The sequence below is a fragment of the Enhydra lutris genome, unplaced genomic scaffold, assembly GCF_002288905.1.
Source record: "Enhydra lutris kenyoni isolate GAN:26980312 unplaced genomic scaffold, ASM228890v2 scaffoldscaffold6, whole genome shotgun sequence".
Classification (NCBI taxonomy): domain Eukaryota; kingdom Metazoa; phylum Chordata; class Mammalia; order Carnivora; family Mustelidae; genus Enhydra; species Enhydra lutris.
Window position 1 is genome coordinate 12,902,297 of NW_019154090.1, and position 15,467 is coordinate 12,917,763.

The following is a 15,467-nucleotide window of genomic DNA, read 5'->3' on the forward strand; positions in this document are numbered from 1 at the left end:
TTTAACGTACAGAGCTAAACAGGTGACAAAAGAATCATTCAGAGAAGGATGGCACCTGGAGAGGACACAGGTCATGTCCCCTTCACCCTTAGCTGGTCCCCAAGCCATGTGGCCCTTCAGCTCCTAATTTTCAACCCAGAGAAGAGGAGAGAACACAGCCTGGGACTGTGAGCCACTCTAGCAAATTAAAGAACCTAAGGAGGAGGTCAATGGAACCACTGATCTGTGGCCTTGGGGGTGGAGGGAGGCATACAATGCCCCACATTGGAATTGGGTCTGTGAACATGAAAAGAGTCGGGATGAGTAGAAATTTTTTAAATTTTTCACAGAGGAAGAGACCCATGAAAGCAAAAATGCCAAGAGCCCACAAAGCTCGTTTAAAAAGCTATAGCATTCTTGATACACTGAAAAAAGTGTAACTAAGCATTTCTGTGGACAGGTCATGCCTCTGGCCTTCTGACTGTGGCCTCTTGTTTAGTATTCAGAGTTACCTGTAGTCTCTACAGATATGAGGGGTCCTTGCCAAAAGACCTCTTCTAGAACATTCCAGGCTAGATTATCTTTTCTCCAAATGAAAGGCACAGGTGGGAACGCAACACATATCCTGGAGTATTCATAGAGTAGCCTGTTTCCAGTCAGTTCTCTTCTCCCTCCCACACCTCCAGGGTATTTCAAATTACATGACTGACACAGTCTCACGTTAAAATACTCAAGTAATTCAAAGCAAAGCTTCCCCATCCACCATTCACAGTGCTCATCTCAGAGGCAACCATTATCTACAGTTTATAAATCGGCTAAGAATATTTTCCAAAGGAGCAGGAAGGGAGAATGGATTCAGCACAATACAGGGAAAACCTCCCTGAGGAGGCAGTATTAGCAAACACCTGGATGATACCCGGTGCGGGGGTGGGGGTGGGGGTGTTGGCATCTAGGCTGCAAGAGCAGCAAGTGCAAAGGCCCTGAGGCAGGAGCATGCTTGGTGCCTTGGTGCATTCTAGTAGCAGTGAGGTCAGCATGACCAGAGGAGAGGGAGAGTGGGGGACAGAGGTACAAGTTGTAGCTGGGGAGAATCAGTATCCAAGTCACATGGGGTCTCCTGGGCCAAAGGGGGAGCTTTGGCTTTTATTCAGAGCAAGATGGACCATTGGTGGAAGAGACTGAGCAGAGGAACTCGTGCTATGGCTTCACCTTTCAAAGAAGCCCTCTGGCCACCAGTAGTCCAGGTGAGAGACAGGAAATGCTGATTTAAGTCAAGACTCTGGGTTTACTGAAGGGCTTTCTTCCTTCCCTGCCAGGCTTTCCCAAGGAGGGATGATGTCACAGACTCTAATCATTTACCTATACCTTTAAGAAAACAAATGTCAGAAGGTATCATTTCCTTAGTTATCCATCACGATCAGTGACTCCCATGCTGCCCACTTGGGGGGGCCTCCGGAGTCTGTCACAGAGGGGTGTGGAGGGCATCCACTCCCAGCTGGCAGGGGCCCCCAGGGCAGAAAGTGGCTGGGAAACGCCTAAGCCCTGTGGGTGGCAAAAATCGGGTCATGGTTCGAATCTCGAAATTCCCCAGCACCTGCTTGTTCCCTCGAGGTAGCGGTTGCACTGACCCAGACCTTTAGAAGAACGTGTTCGATCAGTGTTTCCTGAAATGATTTTTACGACAGGTAAGGCACAGGTATCTCATGCGACAGCTCAGCAAACCTTGATTTAACTGCTTACAAACTTACTTTGATGTTCATCCAAAAAAAAAAAAAATTAGCGTATCAGGCACGGAAGTTCACATAGTTACTTGGGCTGAGACTAAAGTGTATTGTTTTAAAATCACTTTAAGAAAAGATAGCAGAGGGGCACCTGGGTGGCTCAGTGGGTTAAAACCTCTGCCTTCGGCTCAGGTCATGGTCTCAGGGTCCTGGGATCGAGCCCTGCATCGGGCTCTCTGCTCAGCGGGGAGCCTGCTTCCCTTCCTCTCTCTCTCTGCCTGCCTCTCTGCCTACTTGTGATCTCTGTCTGTCAAATAAATAAATAAAATCTTTAAAAAAAAAAAAAAAACGAAACAGTTCCGCTGGCCGTTTGCTTTTTGCCAGCGTGACGTTCGGGGCGGCAGAGTGCAGGTGAATTACTTGCCAGTTGGCGGCCTCCTGCTTTCCAGAAGGGTCTGGCAGGCTGCGTGGGGAGCCAGCTTTGTCCTTCCTGCAGTCCCCAGAGACGCAGAGAGGTTGAGTTCTCATTACCAGCCGCTCCATCCTTTCTCCTCCTAGTGTGTCAGGAGCGGGCAAAACGTTGGTTCTGCCTGGGATGCCCTGGATACATTCCTATGAGTATTTACTGAGCATCTGCCCTGTGCCAGGCACCGCCCTGGGCCTCAGGGCTGGGAGGCGCCGTGGGTTGTCGCAGCCCTCCCCACGCGCTGACACCAGGCCGCAGGCAATCGACAAGCGGGAGAAATATGTAAATATGTAGAAGTTAGAGGTAACACAGACTCAGAAACTTACAGAAGGGGTCTGAACTGTCAGGGGCTGGGAGTAGAGATAAGAAGGGCGTGAGGGCACAGGCCATCGGGGTGCTGCAGGAAGGGCATTCCAAGCAAAAGGAACAGAGAGGCAAAGGCTTGGAGGTGGGAGCAGGCCTGGCAAGTCCAAGGGCAGAGACAAGGGCCCTGTGGCTGCAGCGAGTGGGCAGGGAAGGGGTCTGGATCCAGCAGGGCCTGTGGATGACCCCAGGGACTCTGTTCTCTGGTGAGTGGGAGCCACAGAGGATGCTTAGGAGAGAAGGCACTCTGTCTGCTCCTCACAGAAGAAATGGTCAGGGTCCAGTCAGGAAGCAAAGCAGTTGACCTAGTTCGGAGGAGAGAGGATAACCAGGTGCCCCGGGAAGAGGCAACAAGGCTGCAGGATGGATATACTTTGGAGGAGGAGCAACAGGCCTTGCAGCTCATGTGGATGTGGGAACGGAGAGGTGGGAGCAAGGCGTAGCAAGATTATTATCTAAGTCACTGGAGGGAAGCAGAGGAGGCAGGAGCGGGCCGGTGACCACAGGAGCGGGCCGGTGACCGCAGGAGCTCAGTTGAGGGTGTGTGGCACTGAAGGTGTCTGCAACACAGTCCCATAACCTCACCGCGGGGGCAGTGCTAGGTTGTACGAAGCCAGTGTGTGCCACACGCCAGCCAGGCCCTCCCCTTCCCAGAATTTTCTCACCTATGTGCTGCTTGTACTAGGATTGACCTCTTTTCATCAGCTGTGATTGTTCTGTTTTAAAGAACGAGAGTCCACTACCCTAACTGAGAGAAGGCAGGATCATTTGCCCTAAGTGGAGGACACTAAACCACGTGACTCAGCATAAGCCAATGATGTTGCTCGCTGAGAGCTCTGAGCAGGTGGCAGGCTCCCTCCCGGTGGAAACAGGAGTCGTGTGGGTATGAAGGACACGACGGCACCGGCTCACATTTTCTCCTGGAGCTTATCGGTAGTAAAGGGAGTCGCTTTCCCACCACTGGCATCCCCAATATTTGGTGAGGTGGTTCTGTGCTGCTCCCACAGCTGGCGTGCCAGCTAAAGCCACCTCTGGGACGACGAGGGGACCCAACATCCAGCCCAGGACCCTTCTGAGCCTCCCTGAAGCCAAGGATTGACCAAGTGCATAGGGAGCTCTGTGCATTCCCTGGGTGAATTATCACTACCTCGAGTGTGGTGTGAACCATACGTTTCTGGAACATTTCTGAAACCGTACATTTCTGCAACATGACACCCAGCACCTGCTGTTCCTATCAGTCAGGCCTGGGTTTGAGTCTACATATTGCACTTCCCAAGCTCTGTAGCTCTGACCGGTCATTTAACTCCCTGTCCTCAAAAGGGCTGTTGGGGGATTAAGTAAAATGATGCTTGACACATGCCCAGTGTGGTGCATACCACAAGCATGCAGCCAGCCAGACTCACTGCTCTCAATAATTATGATGATGATTATTGGCATAGAACACTGCCCTCTGCCCCAGGAAAAGTTTGGACCTGTCTCATCAACTAAATTATATTAGGAGGTTGCCAAGCTCCGAGGCCTTCAGGGACCTGGCTGGTAATACGAATGGGCGGAATGGGTGTAAGACTGCAAAGCATGGTGGGGAGTGTGGCAAACTGGAGAACATGGAATCCGTCGGACGCTATTTCAAGTCAGATTTTTTCAGATCCACCGCACAAAAGGCACATGTCTGTGAACACAAGCCAGCTGGGGCTCTCGGGGTCCATAGAAGCCTAAAGAAGAAGGTCCTATGTTTCTGAATTTAGCAGATATTTACTGAGCACCTGCTGTGTGCCAGGCACTGTGCTAGGCTTGGGAACATAACGGTAAATAGAGCCAGCCCAAATCCCTGCTGCGGCTGGGCCAGAAGGGGCAACGGGCAGCGTGCAAACAGGGGAGCTAGAAGTGGGGTCCAAGGGCAAGAGGTGCTATGGGGAAAAGTGCAAGGGGAGGGGCCACGGTGGGTGCCAGAAGCAAGGGCAGCGGCATCCTTTCCGGGCTAAGGAAGTCCCCTCAGATATTTGCTGTTTGCTCCATCACCTGAGGAAGGCTGGAGGGAGCCCTGCAGGCAGAGGGCATAGCTCAGGCAAAGGCCATGAGGTCGGAATGTAGCTAGTGTGCAAGCTGGGGGCCTAGGGGCATGACCTTGCTATCTCAATTGGCAGTAAAAATTCCATATAGAGAGAACGGATGGGCCCGCAGAAGGCCTGTCTGGATTCCTGCCCCTTCCCCAGGCAGGGCACAAGGCCTGGGAGGGGGGCATCCCACGGTTCCGCCTGACCCTGAGGCGGTGGCCTGCTCCCTCTGCAGGCTCCAACCTGTGAGCACCAGATGGTCAGGCAGGCCTTGGAAAGCCCCCGCCTCATCCATCCCCTCCAGAGGGAAGTGTCACACCTGTAGAAACCCTGTAATTGCCTCCAGTTACAGCTGGGTCCCCTGGGGCTTCTTGGGAGGACGTGTGACCTTGAGAAGAGACGTTCACACAGTCCCGAGGCCCGATGACTCCTGTTCAGTTTGTAGCCCAAGAGCCAGTTCTCTGTTTGCAGCCTTGCTCTCTTCCACCCACCGCTGGGAGCCTTGGCCCAGAGGCTCAGGGAGCACACCTGGTTCTGGGAGGGTGTCCCTTTTAAAATCACGTCACGTGCTGGGCTGGAAAGGGCAGGCTTTGCTGTGTGTCCTTCCATCTCCCAGTAAGTTTTTATAGAGCACCGATTATATATTCCCCCGGGGGGGATTGGCGGGGGAGTGGACAGCGCCCTGAGTCACCCAGAACCCTCAGTCCAGGGAAGGTAGACCACAAACAAATGACCCAGTAAAGGAGACCATTTCAGAAGGCGATAAATGTCAAGAAGAAATATACGGCTGGTGAGATAGGGAGTAAACAGTGGGGGCTCCTTCAGATGGGGGGGCCAGCCGGGCTTCACTGAGGAGGTGACCTCGGGTTGAGTTCTGAATAACAGAACAAGCCAGCAAGGCCAAGTCTCAAGAAGAGCCCCACACAGAAGCAACCGGGAGTACAAAGATCCTGGGGCGAGGATGAGATTAGAGCATTTGAGAAACCGTCAGGAGGCCGGTGTAGCCAGGTGAGCAAAGGGGAGGGGAGAGATGAGCTCAAAGGAGCACAGGAGGTGGGTTGGCAGCAGGGGCAAGTCTAGAAGAGTCTTGGGCCATGGTAAAGAATTCAGTTTTTCTTCCGAGTGCCATGGAAGCTATCCAGTGATTTTAAACAGTGAGGAGATATGATCTGTGTTTGCCTCAGGGAAACTCTAACTCTGTTTCCATCCCTATTTGGCAGAAAGATGGGATACAAAGAGCCATATAAATCTCCTTTTCATTCTTCCCTGTAGGAACAGAGGGCTGAGGTGGGTCTGATTAGTTGTCCTTGAGTCTCTGAAGGGCTGTTGGTGACTGGGTCGGCAGCTCTCCCGCAGAAACTTCAGATGCCTGGTAGACCCCGTCACCGTCCTCACGTGACCATCCCCTCCGTGTCTGTGTGTCTTCTCTGTTCTCTTTCTTACAAAACACCTGTCACTGGATTTAGGGCCCACCCAGGTAATCCGGAACAAGATCACCCCTAGATCCTTAACTATATCTGCAAAGACCCTTTTTCCAAGTAAGATCACATTCCCAGGTTCTGAGGGTTATGATGTGGACATGTGGGGGAGGGGAAGTGTTTGCACCCCTCAAGCCACGACAGACCCTAAGAACTTTAAGGAAAAGGAAAGCTCCTGAAGGTGGCCACAAAAAGGAAGAAGAAAATGACTTCCATTGACTATTTCCCTAAACCTACTAAATATTCAGATACCAGCCATAGTATTACTCATCTACTCTGCAAACATTTATTGAGTGCCTACTGTGTACCACACACCATGGGGGCATTGAGGATTGAGCACTGAGCAAGGCACATAGCCTTTGCCCTCATGGGGCCCTCAGCAGGGCAGTGACCATGAAAACACCTGTGCACAGTACGGCTTCTAGAACACGGTAGTTTCCTTTCCTTCCTAAGTGCCTTTCGCTGCTACAGCTTCATTGAGAAGCAAGAAAAGGCATGAATGAAGCCACACTACCTGGTGGTGTATAATTAAGTCCCAATAACACAGGCTGCATGCATAATAAGGGCTCAGGGAATCAGAAGCCAGAGTGATCACTAGAAGAGGTGTGCCTTGGCTGGTGGGTTGAATCTGGGGAGGGGAAATTGGATTCCAAAGTCGGACCATGTGGACAAAGGAGGAGAGCACTTAGCCGAGGAGTGTGCAGGGAGAAGGTGAGCCCAGCAGGCTGGCATGACCAGATTTCAGTAAAAGTGAACAGTTCTTGGGAAAGTTCCAAACAAAACAAAGTATAATCTTCCCTGGGTTTACATAGTGGTTGCTTTCCAAAAAAAAAAAAAAAAAAAAAAAAAGGAATGCACTGCACATTAATAGCCTGCAAAAAAAAAAAAAAAAAAATGTTCTGTTTCTACGTAAAACAAAGTTCCACTCTAGGCTTGGATCCTTGACAAACAGCTGTTCACCCGCTCCCCGTGACCACCCAATGGGACTGCAGACCCAGGAAATTTCTTGCCCAGACGTTCCTTGCTGGCCCCAGCCCACACGTGACCGTGGCACCCGCCCCCATCCGTCCCCAGAGATTTCTGAAATGTACCCCCTTCCCCAGGGATGGGGGAGCCGCCCTGTTGAGAACCACCCATGCCTTGTGGCCCCGCTGGGGCACTAGTTAGGAGCTGGCTGGCCGCACCTCACCTTGGCTCCTGTTTGCAGGGTCCATGCAGGTGATGAACAAGACGCGGCGCATCATGGGGCAGGGCGGGGCGCACTTCGTCAACGCCTTCGTGACCACGCCCATGTGCTGCCCCTCGCGCTCCTCCATCCTCACCGGCAAGTACGTCCACAACCACAACACCTACACCAACAACGAGAACTGCTCCTCGCCCTCCTGGCAGACGCAGCACGAGAGCCGCACCTTCGCCGTGTACCTCAACAGCACGGGCTACCGGACAGGTAAAGGGAGCCTGGAGGCCGTGGGCGGGCCGGCGGGCAGGGAGCATTCGTTGGAAGTGGTGCCCGGTGCCTTGACCTCGCGCCAGTTTGGGGTCCGGATCCTGCCGGGATTTTAGATGATTTGGGGTAGCCCACGGACAACTTCATTTTAACTTAAAAGTTGTGCATTTTGCATTTAAAAAGTACAAAATGATTTGCCTATAGTAGGGAAAAACTGATTTTTCCAAAGGAATTTGAATTTTTTTTATGAGTCCATTTAAAATATGAAATATAATACAGAGAGAGGCTAGAAGTACTCATGCATGATTTGCGTTCACCGTGGGTTATGTTGGGGACTGATTTGTTGACTTCAGACTGTCAGTATGGAAGAAGATTCCAGAAGAACATTGGGGTGGGGATGAAAATTGGTGTGGAAAATGGAGAGGAGCATATGTGGGACTGTATGGCCACCCTGTAGACTGGCCCAGGTTGACAGGGATGGTTTGTCTACACTTGCTGTCTGCACTACCCAGCAGGCTCCAATCTCTCTGGTGGTCGGTGCTGCGGGATTCTATCCTGGTGTTTGGGGGGATGTAGGGTGGGGGTGGTGGATACAGAGCAAGTGGCGTTTCCTGTCTATCTTGTGGGAGGTACCTTGGTTGGTTCCCAAGGCTCACCTGCCAGGCCTGGGGCAAAGACATAATGAAAACCCTTCTCCCCGGCCCCACTGCAAAATCTTCCAAACTCAATTCGATTGAATTATTAAGAAGTGAATTCTCCACACCTTGGGTAAGGAACCAACACAGTCGTGAAATCAGACATCGTGCTGGAGATATTGCTACCCCTTCAGAAATGAAGCATCCTTCCAAGCTGGGGATTGCGGGGGCGGGGGGGGGGCTTCCCTCAGATACACATGTGGCTGGTGGTGCACATTGGGGGTGGGGAGCAAGAGGAAGGTGTGTCTCCTTGCAGATTGATTCTCCTGCAACAGTCACCCAGACAGTGGCTCCTCCGGAGAGAACTAGGAAGGCCTCTATCCTATACGCATAAGCCTCTTGGTTCCTGGGTCTCTGCAGAAAGCCACAGGTGTCAGAGTTAACCACGGGCACCCTCCCCACCCACCCCAGGTGGTTGTAGGGAACCTGCAGGTAAATGGTCTCACAGCAGACCAGAGGGCTCCTGCTGGAAGGGGCATCTGCCTCTCAGGTCCAGATAATTATGGCCATATGTGCTCACGGGTACCAACCTTCAAATATTTGTAACCTGAATTTTTAGCTGAAATCTGCTGATATTAAAAAAAAAATTTTTTTGCCAAACTCAATTTTTTTTTAAAATGTACCATAGGGATCAAGCAAAATCTGTCTGAAGGCAGAGCGTAGCTCATACTCCACCTTTAGAACATCTGATTACAAGATCTATGTAGAAAACTTTAGGTGTGATATTGGAGGAGAGGGTTTCAGGGTGTTTTTGCTGCTGAGTGTGATGTCAGCTGTGGGTTTGTCTCATAGGGCCTCTGTTATGTTGAGGTACATTCCCTCTGTACCCACTTTGTTGAGAGGTTTTATCATAAACAGATATTGGGTTTTGCCAATATCTTTTCTGTTTTTAACCTTCATTGTGTTCATGTGGTGCCTCACGTAGATTAACTCGCCGATGTGAAACCATTCTTGCATCCGTGAGTCAGTCCCACCTGATCATGGGGTGTAATCCTCTTCCTATATTGTTGACTTCAGTTTGCTCATATGTTGTCAAGGGTTTTATTATCTCTATTCATTAGGGATATTGGCCTATAATCTCCTTTTCTTGTGGTGTCCTTGTCTGGTTATGGTATCAGGGTAACGCTGGCCTCATAGAATGAGTCTAACAGTGTTTTCTCCTCTTTCTCCTTCTCCACTTGAGAAGGGTGGATATTAATTTTTTTTTAATATTTCGTTTATTTATTTAAGAGCGAGAGCATGGTCGGGGGCAGTGGCAGACAGAGGGAGAGGGAGAAGCAGACTCCTGATGATCAAGGAGACTGATGCGGTACTCGATTCCAGGACCCTGAGATCAAACCCAAGCCAAAGGCAGATGCTTAACCAATTGAGCCACCCAGGCACCCTTAATTCTTCTGTAAATGTTTGTACCAGTGAAGCCCTCTGGTCCTGGACTTTTGTTTTTTGAGAGGTTTTAGATTACTGGTTCAATCTCCTTACTAGTAAATGGTCTATTTGTTTTCCAATTGCTCATGATTCAGTCTTGGTAAGTTGTATGTTTCTAGGAATTTATCCAATTTGTGGGTACATAATTCCTCATAGTAGCCTCATGATCCTTTGTTTGTAACAAAGGATTTGTCACCTCTCATTTCTGGGGTTTTTTTGAGTCCTCCCTATTTTTCTTGGTGAGTCTAGCTAAAGATTTGTCAATTTGGTGGTTCTTTTCAAAGAACCAGCTCTTAGCTTCTTTGATCTTTTCTATTGTTTTAGTCTCTATTTCATTTATTTTCATTATAATCTTTGTTATTTTCTCCCTTCTACTAACTTCTGGCTTTGTTCTTCTTTTCCTAGTTCCTTGAGGTGTAAAGTTAGGTAGTGTATTTGAGATTTTTCTTGTCCCTTGATGCAGGCGTTTATCGCTATGAACTTCCCTCTTAGAACTGCTTTTGCTGCATCCCATAAGCTTTGGGATGTATTCTTTCCATTTTCATTTGTCTCAGGGTATTTTTTTTTTAAATATCTCTTGATTTCTTGTTTGGCCCAGTGCTTATTCAATAGCATGTTGTTGACTCTCCCCGTATTTGTGAATTTTCCAGTTTTCTTATTGTGATTGATTTCTAGTTTCATACATTGCGGTTGGAAAATATGCTTGATATGATTTCAGTTTTCTTAAATGTATTAAGACTTGTTTTGTGGTCCCACATATGATCTGTCCTGGAGAATGTTCCACGTGCACTTGGGAAGAATGTGTGTTCTGTTGCTTGGGAATGGAATGTTCTGTAAATGTTAAGTCCATCTGGTCTACCGTGTCATTTAAGGCCAATGTTTTCTTACAATTATCTGCCTAGATGATCTATCCGTTGATGAAAGTGAGGTATTAAAGTCCCCTGCTATCATTGTATTGTTGTCTGTCTCTCTCTTTAGGTCTGTTAGTATTTGCTTTACATATTTAAGTGTTCCTAAATTGATGAGAGATTCAGCTGCTTTCCATTTCTCCTTGTACTTCATTAATGAGAAATGAGTCCCTGCAGAGGAGCCTAAGAAATGGAGTCTCCATTCTGGGTGACCATTTTTCCAGCTAGAAATTCCTTTCTGTAGGAGAAGAAGACAGCAGATATTGAGGGAAGATTATCAAACTCTAGTAATGGTTCACAACCACTTGTGTGTGTGACCCCCTTTTGAGTACAAGAGATCAGCCTGAAATGTACAAGACTGGAACCAGAAAAACATTCCTTAAGTGGACCAACGGTGGACCAGCATTTCATGTAAATAGTGCTTTTAGTGCATTTAGTTGGTCCTTTTATCTTGGGGGAAAAAAAAGGAAATTACAGAATTTTGAAAATAACCTTATTTGATGTCGTATCTCATGGCAACAAATGTTATGTTGTGATGGTGACTAATGGGTTCATTCTTTAACCTAATGGGTTGGTGAAGGGACAGTTAGAGGTGGGGTGTGACTTGTCCAACAAATTGAAGTGACAACACAATGTGATGTCCTTTACTGAACATGCAGTTCACACAGCAAAACCGTAACAGGTCATTTTTGCAGAAGCATTAGGGATTTGCTCCATCTCCCCAAGGGCCTCTCTGACTCCTCTGACTTCTGAATCTCCCCCCAACCCCGCCATGTAGTACTTACTACCTCCTCATCCTTTCCAGTGGCCTCTTCAATTACCTCACGGAGCAGAACAGTGTTTGTCAATGGATTTGCATGTGCCTCGAGCTCTCCTCCAGCATCCCTTTAATTAATTTCCCCAAGCCTGGCGTCTTTTACAAGATCCGCATTTTCATTTGGCAGACATCTTACTTTCTGCTACCCCGTGCTTGCAGTAGACACAGACAAAGGACGAAGTGTGAGATGTGAAGTTGAAGAAGGTCTGTTCTTGGGTATTTCTGTATGTTGGCTTCCTCTGTCTCCGGGGACTGGGATCTCAATTCTAAATACCCTGAAAGGGATGAATTGTATCCTCAGGTTTTATAAAAGTTACCTTAAAAGGTGCTCAGTCAACTCTTAGCACTTGTCAGCTGCCTGAGTGTGCTCACTCGCGTTGCACACCCGCGGCGCAAAGTTCTGTAGTGTTCTGGCAGTGAGGCTCCTCCCAGCTCTTTGCAAAGCCGTTGAGAGCAAGGACTCTGCCTGGGTTCAAATCCTGATGCTGCCCCTTTCTAACTGAGTGGATTTGGACAAGTTATTTAACTTCTTCATCTTGATTACCTCGAGGAGGGATGAGAATGTTGCTTGGCTGATATGGTTTTGTGGGGATGAAATGTTAGAGCAGTGACACCCTGTAAGCACTTAGGCAATGTTCGCCCTGATGTTGGTGACGATTTTCACAAGGGGCAGCATGTCGGACCACCCGCCCCAGAGCAGTGTTCCCAGGAATGTCGCAAGAGATCAGCTTGGATGGTGGAAAGAAGTTGTGCGCACGGGTTAAAATTGACAGCACGTACCCAACCTCTCTGGTTATCAGCAGAACGCAAATGAAGGCAACAGTGGCCACAGCAAATATTCAAAGGCCCCGTCACACCAAAGTTTGGAGGGGATGCAGGGAAGCAGGGACTCCCACACATCAGCAGCAGGAACGCATGTGGGCACCTCTACTGCCCATGAGCACTTTGGCGATTTTCGGCAAAGCGGAAATCAAGGACCGTGGGAATGAGAAGGAAGCAAAACACACCAAGGTGGCAGTCCCAGATTTCTAGTACACTGCTTTGGTGGGGAGGGGGGACACCTTTTCTGGCGCTTGCTGGTGAATTAGACAGAAGTGCCCATTGTCTTCTCGTTGGGGTGACACTTTTCTCGTTCCACGCGACCATCTGAATCTGGCAGTTCTGAGGTGGTTTCCGTGCCCAGCTTCTGCCATCTGGTACAGATTTCTGTAGGGGTGTGGGCACTGGTGGCAAGCTTTCAGGCCCTCCCTCATCGTGTTCTAGAATGTGCCAGAGGAGCCCCAGGGGTGGTGGGGGGGGGTGGAGGCCTCTTATCACAAGCTCAGACTACCTCAAGGCCCCTGGTTGGAGCTGTTTGGAAATTTGGCCTTGAGCCCCCCCGATCATTTTCACTCTTCTGCTGCCACAAAGCTGGGGTGGGGGAGGTCAGCCAAGGATGGCCACCACTTGGCCGTCAACCTTGGGCGGCCGCCCTCGCTTGGGAGATGGGCTCCGAGCCATGAGGCCGGCCCTGGCAGGGCACATGAGGCATTGGTGTAGGCTGCTGCCTCTCGCACAAGAGGCCAGGAAGGCGGCCTCAGGCATGGTGGCATCCCTGACCAGACTCGCCACCGGCCTGTGTGTGTGTGTGTGTGTAGGACTGCACAGACATGAGGACTGGTGCTCAGGTGACTTCCTCTGTTTTTCTGTGAAAGAATCCTCCCCTCCCTCTTTTCACCACTCTGTTTGATCTGCCTTTAGCCTCTTGCCCTGAACACCACACTGGACCTGAACCCCAGCCTCTAGCCGGCTACTTAACATCTCCCCCTGGACGTGTGCCTGGCATTTCAAACCTGACGTGTGCAGAACGGCCTCCTGATGGCATCCCCCCTCGCCGAACATGTCCCACAGTCTCCCCTGGCAGCTCCCAGATTCCAGAACCTTCGTGTCATCCCTGCTTTTCTTCCTTCCTGTCACTCCACATCTAGTCATCAGCAAACCCCCGCCAGCTCTCTCTCCAAGATATTCCAGAGCCCACTCCCACCTTCCTGGAGCTGCCACCACGTTTCGCCGGGACAGCACAGCCCTCCCCTCCCTGTGCGCTACTCCCCTTCCCACTCGCTGCGCCCTGTTCACGCCTCAGCAGCTGGAGGGGTCCTGTCTCTCCTCTGCCTGCAGCCCTCCCGTGGGCCCCCCCACGGTCATCTCGGGGTCCTGATGATCTGCCCTTCACCCCTCGCCCCCGACCACCTTACCTCCTGTTGTCCCCCTCCGTTACGCTACTCCTTCCTGCTTCTCAAGCGGTTCACCTGGCACCCCTTCAAGGGACTTGGTGCTTACTCTTTCCTTTTCTAGAAACATTTTCCCTACACATCTACATGGCCCGTTCACTGACTTCCCCCAGATCTTTGTTTAATGATCACCTCCTCAGAGAAGCCTTCCTTGACAAGCACATCTGAAAGCAGGTTCCTGCCCCCTCTTTACCCCCTCACCCTGCTTTATTTTCCTTCAGAGCTCTCGTCACCACTTAACATATATCTGTGTATTTATTGTCCAACCTCCCAAGTTAAAGGATGTCCCCGTCCCCTGCTTCGGGACTCCCTAGTCTGCCTCCTGCTCTGTCCATCTCTCTGGCCCTCTCCAGCACTAACATGGGCTCTGCCACTGGTTGCACTGGCCTCCCTTCTGACACATGTGCTCCATGGAACCAGGGACAGCCTGGGCCATGCCCTCTGGCATCCCCATGCCTGCAAGAGGGCGCGCCCCGTCTCAGGTGCTTAGGGAATCATGGCAGGATGAACAGATGAGTCTGCGTGTTCCATCCAGAGCCAGCTCCCCCGCCACCCTCCCCATTTTTCTAAACCTCTCTCTCCTCTCCCCTCTCTCTCCTCCCCCACCCCCACTCTCAGCCCCTCCCCCTTTCTTCTTGGCCCTTCTGCACACACACACAGAAGAAAGGACTTGGATTCTTCCTGTGGGTGCCTCCTCAGGGGGCCCCGGGTGCAGCTGTCCCGCCTTCACAATGGCAGCCTTTTCTGTGCTTGGCCTCTCTCCTGTTTGTGCCCCCCGCTCCCTTCCTCTCCCTTCAAATGAGCACACACACGCATGCACACACAGCTCCCTTCTTCCCTCGACCAGCTGCCCCCTCTCTCCGGCCTGGGGGTGTGACCACAGAGCGTTTTCACCCGCCTGCAAAGTAGACCCACCTCGAGAATGCTGACAGGAGTCAGGCAGCCCTCCAGAGCCCAGGCTGGCCCAGGGGGACACGTGGGTCACGTCCACATGGGTTCATCTTCAAGCTGAATTTCTTTAAATTCTGATTTCATGGGCACTCCCCTTCTCCAAGATCTTTATGTTTCAAAACAAGTAAAACATTGGTGCAGGCGTCTAGAGAACTTGGTTCTGCTTCTGACTCTGTAATCATGAGCTGAGACCTGGCCCCCTCTGGCCTCAGTTTCCCCATCTGTGCCTCAGTTTCCAGTCTGTGTATAGTGGAGTTACAACATATGTGCGTAAGCTACCCAGTGCCTTGGCTATTACCCACTCTTGAGGGTCATGTGACCAGTGCCCACACATTAGGGTGAGGGGCTCCCTGGGGCTGGAAAAGAAGGGGGCCACTTGGAAAGACAGGAAGCATGTGGTCGCACTTCCCAACTTTTCAGAAGTTGGGTGTCAGGCTAACGGGTGGACATTCCTCTTTGCCCCCAGGTGACACTTGAGCCCAGACTTTCTGTCCCAGCCCAGTAGCTGGTAGCAGGTGTGTGGGTCTCCTGTAGCCACTGGAACAAAGAACCCAAACTGGGTAGCTTCAAACAGCACAACTGTATTCCCCTGCAGTCCTTGTCTCCTCCAGCTTTGGGGGCTGCTGGAAATCTCCGGTGTGCCTTGCCTTGCGGCAGCACTGCTCCCAACTCCACCTCTCCAAGGGTCCCTCTCTCTCTGCACGTGGCCTTCACCTGTGGGTGTCCGTGTGCAAATTCCCCTCTTCTTCTAAGGACACCAGCCACCTCATGAGGCCCTCCCCTAATCCAGTATGACCTCTTCTTAACTTGACGACATCTAGAAAGACCCTATTTCCAAATAAAGTCACGTTCACATGACCTGGAATTAGAACTTGAACGTATATTTTGGGAGA

General features: G+C 50.6%; 1 protein-coding gene across 3 annotated transcripts in view; it reads left to right on the forward strand.

Annotated features, from left to right (window-relative positions):
* Nucleotides 1-15,467, forward strand: part of LOC111141851 (sulfatase 2) — a 112,273-nt gene that overhangs the window by 37,281 nt on the left and 59,525 nt on the right. For all 3 annotated transcript variants that reach the window (XM_022494693.1, XM_022494691.1, XM_022494692.1), the window contains exon 3: nucleotides 7,269-7,508. In XM_022494693.1, the coding sequence (XP_022350401.1) occupies nucleotides 7,269-7,508 (240 nt within the window). The remainder of the gene's footprint in view (nucleotides 1-7,268; nucleotides 7,509-15,467) is intronic.